This window comes from Neomonachus schauinslandi, chromosome 7, assembly GCF_002201575.2.
Source record: "Neomonachus schauinslandi chromosome 7, ASM220157v2, whole genome shotgun sequence".
In the NCBI taxonomy this organism is placed as follows: domain Eukaryota; kingdom Metazoa; phylum Chordata; class Mammalia; order Carnivora; family Phocidae; genus Neomonachus; species Neomonachus schauinslandi.
In genome coordinates, this window is record NC_058409.1 from 99,317,744 (window position 1) to 99,331,687 (window position 13,944).

Below are 13,944 nucleotides of genomic sequence, written 5' to 3' on the forward strand. Positions count from 1 at the left end.
AAAGAAAGAAAGAAAGAAAGAAAGAAAGAAAGAAAGAAAGAAAGAAAAAAGAAAGAAAAGAAAAAGAAAAAAATCCCTTCCCAGATATCTCTATGTTATCCTTTCATTTTCGTCTTCTCAGGATTGCTCTCTGGGCTCTGAAAAGGTAGAGTTTTTAAATAGTGTAACAATATCTGCAAACTGATTTCTATCATCTAGGTGAACCAAGTTACATATTTTGTACATATTTTGTTTCTTAGTTATTGGACCCAGGGTGTGTATCTCCAAAGAGTATTGCTATGCCTTTGGGTGGCACTGTGTTTTTCTGAAAAACAGGTCATGATGAATTTGCACATAAAGAGTTTCTTCCATTAGTCTCAGCTTATCACATTTCTATACCTTCTGAGGACATTCAGAATAAAATATCCCTGCCTTCTGCATAACGTTATTCTTTTTATAAAACCAGACTTTTGTCATAATAGAGAAGAGAGTGGGCCCATTTCTCTCGCAAGAGATTATCTCGGTGATCATGAAGCTGTTAAGAGGAAACTTTTACCCTCTTATAAACTGATAATCTTTCAAGTATTTGCTTTACATGGGCTTTTCATCTATGAAAATGGGTAGATAAAAAAGTAAATGGATCATGTAACAACAACAACCAGAAAGGTCTATTTCCGCAATGGAGATCTACTGGAATGTATGTCATACTTAGCAGAAATCTATGGAAAGAAACGAAATTAAACAACTATAGAGAAATATTTATTCAATAATTTCAGTTTATAGTATCCAGAAAGCATGGTGGTAATATTTTTTTAATTCTGTAGCTGATTATGCTTTTGAAAATACCTAAAAACTGTATTTAATATTTTAAGGTGTAGTTTTCTAAAGACGGAGAGACATTCTCAAAATATACATAAAAATATTGATGACTCTGGAGATACATGTAATAAACACATGTTAGTATACCCCTTAAGGTTTAAAGATGCACTCCAAAATATTTAACAAAAATTAAGTTAGTATTAAAGCTTCTTCAGAACAGTCAAATTTATCAGATTTAATTGTATGTAGTACATTCCAGGATGATACATAAAATAGAAACAGAGGTAAATATTTGAGCTACTTTTTAATTTGTTTTGTCTACCATATCCTCAAAATCACTGTTTCCAGGAATCATAAATATCAGAAAAGTCATCTTTAGCAAAAATTAAAGTATATCTATTCTCTTAAATTTTCTTGAGTCAAATTCTCTATTCTCATGGCACATTATATCCATTTCAATTAAAAAGAATATACTTAGACTACATTTGGCCAACTACTATTTCTGTTCTTTAAATACATGTCTATTTTTCTTATTTTGGGGGAGTAAATAGATATTAAAAGTAGATTCTACCAAAATAGTAATGTTGCATGTTGAATCAATGCAGTTGTTTCTGTTAACAGATCTAGCATTATCTCAGTTCTTGAAAATTAGCTTTTCAACTCATTCTTAGTCTATATTATACATCCTCAAGTTTTGTGGCTGTCCAAAGTCTGGGTGTGCAGATGAGAAGTAGGTAAAATGCTTCCTGCTTACACTATATTTGATTAAAGAGTTAACATACACATTTATTTAAGAATTATTATATATAATTAAATGTAAAGGAGCAGTCCTGGGTTTGTTACTTATACTCCAAACAACAATACAACTGATCATAAAAGTGTGTGCCTGTGTGTGTGTGTGTGTGTGTGTGTGTTTAAAATTTTTAACAAACTGAAAATTATGCATAGAGCTTATAGAGGATACTCATATTTACATGTTAAAGTATTAAAAGGCATTTCCTAAACTAGAATGAAAACAATGTTTCCTAAATGCATTATAAAATTCTGTTGATTTAGTAGGGATTGATATCATGGAGTGGGAAGTAGAGGAATCAGATGCATGCCCATTAGTACTCTAGAAAGCCTTACTTTTTAAAAGTTATATTGCTATCTTGTTTCTTCTTTTTGTGCATTCCTTCCCTACCTACAGTCTTTGTAATTTATTTCAAATTTTATGAATTAAGAACAATTTTCTTGAAGCCAATTTAGAAGTTTAGATATGCACAAATATTACTGTAATACATCACATACCCAATTATGCATCCCATTTTATGACCAATACATTTTGTTCCTTAAGATTTTTTTCCTCAGAATGTACTAAAGGAACACTAGGTGGAATTCAAACCTGAAGGAATTTGTAGAGCAGGTCCAAGAATGGATGTTTGAAATTGACAAGAAAAGACACCTGGTAAGGCCTCTGACGCATATTTGAGTTGTGTCTTTGACAAAGCAGTTCCCCTTAAACCTCTGAGACACTAATGGTGTTTGGCAGCCTCAAAACAGACCAATGATCCACATCCATGTGATTACGCTACCCAAAATATTGAAAAAAAAAATTTTAAATCCATGCTATCATTCAGTTCTAAAATCAAAATTTGGATTCTTAAGCTTATTTTTTGTATATATTTGCTATCTAAGTGAAGAAGAGATGATTTTCTTAATATCATCATTTAATTGCAATTTAAATATTGCTATTAAGTAGTTTTTAACAAAGGCTTCAGAGAAGGTGCAGCATTAGCTATAGTTGGGAATCACAGATTCTCACCTTGGTTTCCTGTGTGACTTTAAACAATAATTTATTTCCTTGCTTCCCTTGTTTTAGTCTGAGATCAATATTTTGTTCTGGCTTCATTAGTCTCTGTTTAACTAAGTAAAATTGGTTGATTATCTTATTCAAATGTTATTCAAATAAGTGAGTAATGTCTAGCACTATTTACTCTTATTGTTATAAATACTGTATTATTAAGTGCTTTTTTCTTCCTAAGTAGAAACCCATTAGTGTAACTAATTAATTGGTATACAAAGAAAAACATATTTTTACTATAGAAAATTAGGGTTTAAGTTCAAATGCATGGTTAAAAAAAATTACCATCTACCTCATTCACCTTTTATCCCAGAGTTGGTGCTAATCTAATGCAAAACAGTGGATCAATATGTAATATTCCAAAATAAATGTTTAGAGCATTAGGCTCTAAAGATAATCTACTTGAATTCAATGTAAACATAGCAATGCCAAATGAAGTAGATGAAATCTTTGGGCTGGAAGGGAGAATATTATCTTCATTTTTTCCCTGGATAATCAAATAATTGCACAGAAAACATTATGATTGCCAAGTAAATAACATTTTTTATGTAATTATGAGATGTTTGTATCTGCCTTTTACTACATATAGGTATGTGCACAAAATTACCATAGTAAATTGAATTCACATTGATCAATCTATTAAAAATAGGATTAGTCCTTAAACTACATGCTGCCATTCTTATTACTTTATCACTTAGAAGGAAAGCAAGGCTTCATTAGTAAAGATTTGATACTACTCTCTATAAGAATAATAATAACACAATAATGCAACCCACCTCCCAATCCTGGTCTCAGACGATTGTCATAACCATCGAGGAGTCGGTCCAAAATCCTGGTGAAGACAGTGGTGTTGTCTTTAAGTTCATCTTGTAATGAGGGTTGTCCATAGCTGAAAAAAACATAAAGGCAGGTAACAATATAAATTATACAATTTTTTTTTTATTAAAACCCTTTCCCAAATAAAGCCTTCCCTAGATTTTCCTATCTCCTTTTCTATTGAATTTTAATTTGAAAATTCCTTCTGGCAAAAAAAAAAAAGTCATATTTTAATTTTTACCATTTTCTCATATTTGTTATCAGGCATGATAAGCTCTTTATTCTAATATTTCTAACTATGGAAGGAAAATTACAGGAAATGAGCTCTGTCTCTGCATGTATAAATCTCAGTATGTATACAATGCTATAATGCATGTTTTCTCTGGGCAAGAATGTTAATGCATGCTAGGGAGAAAAAAAATCTGGCAAACTTCTTCCCAAATAAAAAAAATATGTATTTATGAGTTATCAAATTAGTAGTTTTGCTTTCATTTAATTTAACGTGTAGCATTAGCCTAAGATTTCACCTACCAACATATACTTCCTTCATCCACTTTATATATATATATATTTGTTTTTTTGATGTTCTTTCAGGATATTTAGATGAGAAAAATAGTTAAAACTTGTTTCTTAGGATAATTATAGTTTCAAATCAGTGTGTAATTTCCATTCCCCTTAAGTTTTATGAACCAATTTTTACAATGTGTCTATTCAACCTCTAATTAATTGAATTCTTGTCATTTCTGTATTAGAAGTAAAAGATACCTTGAAAAAGATATGGTCCAATATTCTTAATTTATGGTTTACTGAACTGTAGTGTGGGATTAGTGTTTTGTTTAAGAAAACACAGCAATCTGTAAGCAGAGCTTGAACTAGAACCCTGTTTTCTTCAACTTTTAGTCTAAAACTTTAATCCTATTCTTCTATAATTCTTCTTTCTAGTTGCAGGTATAGTTTTTACCCCTTATCATTACGAGTCTTTGAGTTTCAACCACATAGTGACCACAGTTCAAATACTGTATATTTCTTATTATCAATTACATTATCATTTATGGTCATTGAATCATATTTTATGTAATGATTAGGAAGACATCTCAAAAATCCTTTGAGAGAAAAGTTTATTTTTTATCTCAGTGGATCACACTCACTGATATATTTCAATGATAGCTCTGACCTTGAGTAAAAAAAAAATGAATACAGAGTGTAAACTAAGAAATGCCACAAAAATATCACTTTCATACTCTCTGTTTAATATGCTTTTGGTTTCACTCTTGTGTGTTTATATTACTGATCAATGTAAAAAAATAGTAACATCTGAAACCAGGATTCACTTATTTGACAGGAACAAGAAATATAATGAAAGTATCATTTCAAAAACAAACACTATTTTTAAAAAGGTAATTACTTTTATATTGGCAAAGCTCAATGGCCATTTTTCTGATAAAATTTTAATTTCATAATTAAAGCTATTATAACTAAAAGCTATTCAGGATGTTAAATATATGAAATGCAACTCTATGGAATAATTTTCCATTCTCCTAAATTCAACATTAATACCACACAGATTGACGGTTTACTCTCCTTTGGCAAAATTAAACATCTTACTAGTTTTTGAAATCAAATTTTCACTGAGCTCTGTGTCTTCCAGGATGTCTCATTAGCAGATAACACCAGTAAAGCAATAATAGTTGTCTAAATGCAATTATTTATAAAAACTCGTCACAAAACGAACTGCCATGCATGCATCTTTCAAGGATATAGGAAGGTCATCTTGATAAAGGTGGAAAAGAAATGCCAGTACACTTTAAGTTGTGAGGAGGGCCTGATCAAGTAGTCTAAGGAAGAAAGCAGCAAAATAAGAAGGGGTAAAGATGAGATGGGGTGAGTGACAGAGCACAATTCGATTCTGGATACAATTCCTAGAATATGCAGTTGTCTATTACCTTTTCCTGCATTTTCTCTGTGTTGAAGCTTATACCAAATTCAGGAAAAGCTTTCATCCCCGGTTTTATCTTCTAAATGTCATTTCCACCAATTGTATGCATCAGAATGCAAATGCCAAAAGAGACTTTTCCGTCCCTCCCAGAAAACTAGTTCTGCTATCCCAACTGGAATAGTAATCTTTATTTCCTGTGATTTTCTAATCAGGTTATTCTTCATCTCCTCTTCTAATTTACTATGTCCAGTTATAACTGTCAGAGAATAACCCCAGGATAAAGATCAAGATTGTTTATTGCTCTTTAAACACTTATGCCAATGTAAGGTTTCCTAAACTGAATATATAATTTGAAGAGAAATGTCAGTTACAGTACCTGATTTTGATTCCATATGAACCACTATATAATAAAACACTGTGCACTAACTCCATCTACAGGTCATTACAATAGTAACACTTCATATAATTTTTCAAAAGCAATGGAGAACATTTAACTCCTCAAATTAAGAGTATCTGGCAACAGTGAATCTCCTCTTCATCTGGTAGTCATTATTTACCACACACAACAGCAAAAAATAAAAACAGACAACTTCTCAATTAAAAAAAAATCCTCCTAAATTCATATCTTTCCAGATTATTCTTTCTTTCTGCCTTAACTTGTTAAGAGTTCACTTTCCATTACATCTTGAAGAACCTTAGGTATTTTTAATATGTCTAAGACTTTCTTAAGGGCCATAGGAGTAGACCATGCAAGAAGTATTAAAGCAGATAAAGAAGAATCTGAAATATTTGGTCACTTACATCACTGTTACTATAATATGTTTATATGCTTGATTTGATCATTAGCAGATTTTTGAGTATGGTTAAGCATATTATTACATTTTTCTCATAACTTGTCCCCACAGTAGTTACGCTTAAATAGAGAAGTTCGATTTTATGTAATGTTCTTAAATATTTGTTCGGTGTATTCTACCTCTATTGATTATACAAAGAATGGTTTCAAAACATAATATACACATGCATTTATAGAGACTTAGGACTTTCGAATTACAAATATTATTTTAAGCTTTCTACTTTGATACAGTCACAAGTTACTCTATGATCTTTACATGTGGCTAGAAATTTTCTTGTTGGAAAATCAACTCATAGAGTATGCAGACATTAATTGGGGTAACTTTCTCTATGAATTAGGAAACCACATATTTCATTCAGTTACAACTGAACAGTGAAAAGTTCAATTTAAGACTTAAATGTTGAATTAATACATTCCTTAAACAAAAACGTGTTAAGTGTATTCTAACCATCATGCAAATAAGATGGCTATTTTTTTCATACTGCTTTTCTTTATTCTTAGTTGGGATTTTATTGCCATTAAGTTTTTTGAATTCCCTTAGTCATGAATTCATCCAAGGACCATTCTCTTCCCCCTGAAAGAATAAATGAAAAGTTACAGAAATTCTCATGCAGATTTAAAATAAAGTGCCCCCACCTTCTTCCAGTCAATGTGCTCAGAAGGAGGGTCCAGGCCCAAAGATAGTCAGAGAGACCCAGACTTTTCTTCATCGCGGGCTTGTGGAGCTGAAAAGTAGAACAAGTAGAGATCAATGTCTCTTGCAAGAAACATCAGGTTTATAACCACTAGGGCTGACTGAGGCAGTTCAGATGAATGCTTTGAAGTCAGGAAATGACCTCACTGGGATATGACACCTCATTGGAAGCAATGGAAACCTGGACCATCCATTCTCCACTTTCCCTTCCATTTCTCCATTCAGAAATATATCAGTGTCTTAATTTCTCCTGTAAAAGAATACAAGTTGAAATGCTTTCAGGTGACAATATTGCTCAACATAAAAACTGTGAGTTTTTTTTCCCTCTAGGTTTTATATTTCCAATATAGTGTGAATCGCTCTCTTCTTGTTGTTTATCACTTGAAAATTTTGACCTTTCTGATTGGAGTTTCCCTGCCTGAATTGTGCATTGAAATTTTTAAGCTGGTGTCTATAATGGGGAAAGCATGTTTTGGAGCTGAGATGGGGTGGGTTAATATGCTTCGATGACTGAATTCATCTTTGAATTCTGGATGTACCTTAATTTCAGAAGCAACTGTATTTATCTTAAAAAAAAAAATAGGAAACACACTGTTGAATGCTGAAGTCGTGCTTATATTCTCTGCCTGTGATTGCCTTGTTAAATATGCTCACTAATGCTTCTGTGAGGCTAAAGGACACACTTTACAGTCAAGCCATGTGCTGATCTCTCTCATACACACAAACCACCCTCACGTAAATGCATACAAACATGCCCACACATATCTTTTAAGCCCTCTTATATTCTGCCAGGTTGCTGCTAGAAAATGTTTCATCTCAAACAGATGGAAGCTGGAGTGCTTTGCTTTGCATGAATACGGGAATCTTTTTTCCCTCTTAGGTAAAGTGCAATCAATCACCATCTGATTGTTGAATTTTAGACTTGATAGTGGGATGCTGGAGGAAAGGAGGAGTATGGAAAGCTTAGAGAATTTCAAAAAATTATGATCTATTTGTGGAGTCAATTTTTAAAAATCGGTGCACTACCTCGTTAAGGAGCAGATATGGTAACACTTTATTTAATGTGCTACAATTAATGGCAGTTATAACATGAGAAATATTAAAGGTATTTATTAGCACTTCCCTGAATCTATACTCCTTAGTACAGTCAGTGATTAATGGATTGCATTTCTTTTAAAGTATGTTTTTCATTGACCACTCTATGGTTTAATGTGGTATGCCTTTAAGTACATCTACACAAATGCTTTCCACACTCTTGGGGATCATTTATATCAGTAAAAACCATTACAAACAGGCATGTAAGCAATGAAACATAATTAATGTGTTTAGAGTGAAATGGTCTAGATCTACATATAAGAGCTGTGAGCTTCATAGTTTTTACTTAATTTAGTCACTGGTTTTGGCATGGATGACAAGAAATATTAGATAAATATCATTACGTTAAAATATTGCATCTAAATTACACAGTTATAATTCATCCTTGCATTAATCTTCAACATCTGTTATGAAGGAAAAGCAACTTCTCTTACCCTCTTAATAATTATTGGTCTTTATAAAAAAAGGGTGATTTCCGAAGGGTTAAATGAAACAAAACAAAATCCCAAGATAAGGTACCATAGCTTTTTGTCCTCCTCTGGCATTTTAAAGAGAAAAACAAACCTATCATGGCACTTGAGTTGTTGAGTAAGAAAGTTTCTTGCAAATACAAGCATAATAGTTTAAAAGAAATGCTAAACTGCCTCCTTACCCTTTTCCACCTTCCACCTTCCCCCACCAGACACACACCCTCCAAACACCCATATCCCATGCCACCCATATCAAATGATAAGTTGAGTTTTTCATGTTCAGAACCAGAAAGACCCCTACACCAGAGGGCATTTTAGCAGCGTCCACTGGAAAGGAGAAAAGAGGCATTTTTGCAGCCAGAATGTGAGAGTGCCTTCCCTAGGTTGGAACCTTAAGACAGGCTTTCTGTCCCAGCATCTTAACTTTAGATGATGCCCCCCACAGCCCCTCCCCAGCTCATCTCAGCTACCTCTTGGGAAAAAAAAAAAAAAAAAGGAATCAAAATAACATGTCATCACCCACCCCGCGGAATAAATTCATATCTGCCTAAGAAAGGGGGAAAGAAAAGAAGAGATACAGAGGGGGGAAAAATAATGCTTCTACATCGCTGCGGTTTTCACCCTGAAAGAAAAACATTCGTTGTTTCTACCTGCTATGGGATCAGGCTCTTGTCCTGTTCCCTCTTTCTCTTTTTTTCTCTAGCATTCCTGTCTCTCCAGCTAGGAAAAGCCACGTTCAAAGCTCAGTGTGTAGAGGTCCGAAGCCGCACTTACCTCGGGCCCCCTCTGGGCACAGGATCGCTCAAGACCCGGGAAAAGTGTGCGAGAGAAAATCGCGGAGAGCCTGGAGCCAGCGCGAGTCCGCGAGTCCGGGCGCGCCGGGAGCGGAGGAGCGTCCTCGCTCTGCCTCTCACTCACTCGGTCTGAGCCATCATGGACTCTGCGTGCTCCTTTGCTGAAGATTTCACACCCAAATTTGCTTCCCAGTATCCGATCTGCAGCTATACAACAAAAGATTTCTCTTTACCAAGACAGTAGTAATACGTCCCAGGGCAAACCGGATGTGAAATAGGCGGTGACTTCATGCCAGAGAGATTTTATTTTAGAAAGGAAGGTGGTACCAGCCTCTGGATCTGGAGACCAATCCGCCCATTTTTTATATGCAGCACAATTTAACTTGCACCGCTCTGGCCCTAATCCCCTTCTCTCTGGCTGCAGACTCAAATCCTTCTACAATCTGCTGCAAGCTTTCTTTTTCTTTCTTTCTTTCTTTCTCTTTTTTTTTTTTTTTTTTGTGGGGGAGTAGGAATGGGGGGAGGAAAGGGTAGAAAGGGTTAGAGACCTAGGGACTCCACTCAGAATCACACTTTCAATTCATGAACACTATTTTAAGGTGTGTCCATTAAAAAAACAACTGATCAGTATAACTAGTCCAGCTTTGATCAAAGATTCAACCACTGCATGCATCTGAATGAATGCAGGGAGCTGCAGGGTTGCACATGTGGAGAGCCACTGTCCTCTCGCCTGCCTCCCTCACACGCACTCCCACACACATGTCTGAGTCCCTGTGTCTTGCGGAGTCACGAATGATGAGGGATGGCGGAGAAGAGTTCTGGCCAGTAGGGAATTGGCCCCCAGGTTTCGAGGCTTTCGCACTTTCACAGGTTGTGAGTGCTTTCCACTCCACCTTCGTCAGTAGCTTAGAGGGCAACAAGAAACGCGCTCCGGAACAGGGTTTTTAATCTCTGGAAGCAACTGTTTATGTTATGAAGGAGAAAACACAGGCTCCTTTAAATAAGAATTGTGCTGGGTTCCCAAGACGAGGAGTATTTAACTTTAAATAAATCACCCAGATCATTTCTAGGTTTGAGAGTCATATCTCCATTTCCGGAATCGTTCCCTTGCCTCGAACTCCATCATTCTCTGGATTAGGAAAATGGAGAGGGGGAGGAGAGAAGATTAACAAAAAGATTTTAGAAGTCAGGCAAAACCGCTTTCTACTTTTTTTTTTTTCCTGCCCTCTTCTATTACCCTCCCTGGTGACTCTCCACCCACGAATAATTATACACTTAGGGAAGGAGGGTGTGTTTCAATATCAATCTAACTAAATTTCCAAGGAACCAGGGGCAACTTAGTTCTCTCTTCGGATTTTGTGAATGGGTGTTTGTAGCACAGAGGAGATGGGTGCTTTCTTTCTTTTCTTTTTTTTTTTTAGATGGGTGCTTTCTGAAATGGCCTGAAGCTCTGGAAACTGTCCCTTCAGTACTTGTGCCAGACTAGGTAGGATGCGCTGAAAAGATAAGGTGCCTCCAGGTAATTCTTCTGGTGGGTAAGGTCCGAAATTTGAGCTCCCTAGTTATTTTGCCCAAGAAGACTTCTAGCAGAGGAGACTTTTTTTTTTTTATAGGGGCGGAGCTTGGCAAAGTAAAGAAAAACCTAAATGGCCAGTCTATACCACTCACTGGTTTTTGAGGCGAGAAGCCTTCCTTGACCTTGTGCTGCAATGCAACCAGCTTAGGTGGTTAAAACTTAGGACAGGTGATTGAAAATAAACCTAGCCTATTGAGAAAAAACAAGGAAAATAAAATTGATGACCACATTCAGAATCGGGCTTGGTAATCATGAGTTTTCAAGGGAAATGTTACTGGGAAATGATTTTAGAAATAAATCTTCAAGGAAGAGAGATTTGAAGATCATCTTATGTTGCCTACTCTGTTCAGATAGGACAAAGGTCAATGTATTCTTAAAGACATCCATTGAGGATCATCACAGCTTCCCTATATGACATTACTCAATTTTTATTTACTTATGTACTTATCCATTAATTCACTTACTTATCGAGCAGTTCTGAGAATAAAACTCACTTCAGTATAGTTCTGAAGCCCTGGGTTAACAATTAGAAAATACTGTTTTCTTACCTGACAATATAAAATGCAATTCCATAGTTTTGTTTTGATTCAACAAAGACTGATAGTCCTAGAAATGTAATCTTTTCATCTTTTTTTTTTTTTCCTCCTGGTAAAACTGTCACAGCTCCTTCTATTCTCCTCTGCAAATGGGAATAACTTTATATCCTATATCTAATACCATACAACAAATCACTCTACTGATCGTTTTTTTTTCAATTACAGTTACTGAAACGTTATCATTTGCAAAATACTCTGAGAACAATGTCAATCACATCTTTCTTCAGATTAAATGTTATGTGACTATCCAACAGTCTGCACAGCATTTCCATATGTTTTAAAACAATAAATATTTATAAATAATTATTGGGTTTATCTTAAAACTATAATGCATATATGGAAATGGCAATGTCCATACTATGATCCTCTAAGTAAAACAAGGCAGTTTTTAGTAGATGATATATGTATGATTTGTTCTGGGACATATTTTTTTTTTTAAGATTTTATTTATCCATTTGACAGAGAGAGAAAGAGAGAGAGCACAAGCAGGTGGAGCAGCAGACTGAGGGAGAGGGAGAAGCAGGCTCCCCACCAAGCAGGAAGCCCGATGCGGGACTCGATCCCAGGACCCTGGGATCATGACCTGAGCCAAAGGCAGACGCTTAACTGACTGAGCCACCCAGGGGCCCCAGGACATATGTTTTTAATAAATGAATTTAATAAATAAAGTGTGGCTGTTTAAAACATTGATAATTTTTCTACTCCAAAAACAGCAATTGCAACTCTATATTATCAGTGTGTTTATTATTTCCCATCAAGGTATCATTAACATATGCACATAATACCAAGGAATAAATAAAAGAAATAATATAAGAAATTAATGGCAAGGAAATAATTACTTTATGTTGTCTTGTTATATTGAATCTTTTAGATAATTGGTGACACTCTTGTTTTTTCTTCTACCTAGGGGAATAAATCCCTTCAAAGTGTGTGTGCATCTGATTGAAGTAGGGTTTTTGAAACAGTAATAACCATGATATTTAATTTTTTTATTCTTATGTTCATGATATTTAATACTCTTAAAGTGTTTACTTGGTGCCAAGTAATATGCTAACAAATTTGCATAAACCATTTACTTTAATTCACAAAACATGTCTGTGAGAGATCGTCTTAATATACCTGCTTTACAAATCATTCAATAAATTATGGATTAGAGAGAGTGAGAGATTTTCCAAAGGTTACATAGGTATGGAATGTTCATGCTAGAATGCAAACCCAGATCTTCTGACTTCAAAGCTTATTTTCTTAACCACCCTTCTACATTACTTTTATTTCCTTAATTACTATACAGTTGTAAGTTCACGCTAAAATCTGTTTTATTCATCTTATATCTATGTTTACCATTTTCATATCAGTTACATAAAACCTACCTCTGAACATTTTTTAAACATATTTGTTCGGGACAAGATTCTTTCTTTTGCTGGTTTAGTGCATCAAACTGCAACACAGTGTCAGGCTTACTTTAGTGTTTCAGAGGTTTCTGCTATTTTCCGTCTTACGAGGCCACTCCCTCAAAGGACCTCTAAACCATCACTGGTTGTAGGCAGAAGGGATTTGAGGTCACACCTAGGACCACAGATCCTGGGGAGGCCTAATAGCTCTATTTCCAGTGTTGTAGTCTGGTACATTTTGCTTTTTCTGTCAATTTTAAATGGCAGGAAGCCCTGACCTAATTGAAGAAGTGGTACTGATTCTTTTCAACAAAAATGTTTTTACTTTCTCCAACTAAATGTTAACCAAATGAGAAAAAAGTAGCAAAAGTGTTCTCATTAATTCAGTGTGGCTTTTTATCATTTACAAAATAATTTGGGGTGAGGGAGAAGAAGAAGCAAGTAAAAATAATGAGATATCAAATAAGTGTCAACTGAAATCTAGAATAAAGTGGTCTTTTTAATGTCTTTGCATGGCTTAGATATGTATGCTAAAGTACATTTTAACATGTAGGAAACATGGTTATCATTCTGCAACAATAAATGTACAGGTTGCAGTTAAACATGATGCCACCTACATTTATTTATATATACACTTGGGTATTAAAATGGAATTTTTTTTAAGATTTTTTTTTTTTTGACAGAGAGAGAGCGAGAGAGGGAACAGAAGCAGGGGGAGTGGGAGAGGGTGAAGCAGGCTTCCCGCTAAGCAGAGAGCCCGATGTGGGGCTTGATCCCAGGACCCTGGGATCATGACCTGAGCCGAAGGCAGATGCTTAATGACTGAGCCACCCAGATGCCCCTAAAATGGAATTTTTATACTCACTAAACTAGCCCCCCTTTTCTAATTCCCTATTTATCATACAGACCATCTTGCTAATGAACTATATGAGCACATCCAGAGGGCCATACCTTCTATTCTAATTGGTACTGAAATAATAGCTCAGTGGGAAAAAGAACTGTGATTTAAGTAATAGAGTACTTTTTGTACCTTCACCTAGACACCTTTGTCATCTGGGTTACTTAGACAAATTCCTTTTACC

At 35.0% G+C, this 13,944-nt stretch overlaps 1 protein-coding gene across 1 annotated transcript in view; it reads right to left on the reverse strand.

Annotated features, from left to right (window-relative positions):
* GABRA1 (gamma-aminobutyric acid type A receptor subunit alpha1) overlaps positions 1-9,755 on the reverse strand; it is a 56,605-nt gene extending 46,850 nt beyond the window's left edge. Inside the window, exons 1-3 of the mRNA XM_021698020.1 lie at positions 9,280-9,755; positions 6,883-6,971; positions 3,418-3,530 (exon numbers count right to left, since the gene is read on the reverse strand). Of these exons, the coding sequence (XP_021553695.1) occupies positions 3,418-3,530; positions 6,883-6,956 (187 nt within the window). The 5' untranslated portion in view covers positions 6,957-6,971; positions 9,280-9,755. The remainder of the gene's footprint in view (positions 1-3,417; positions 3,531-6,882; positions 6,972-9,279) is intronic.
* Positions 9,756-13,944: the final 4,189 nt, after the last annotated feature.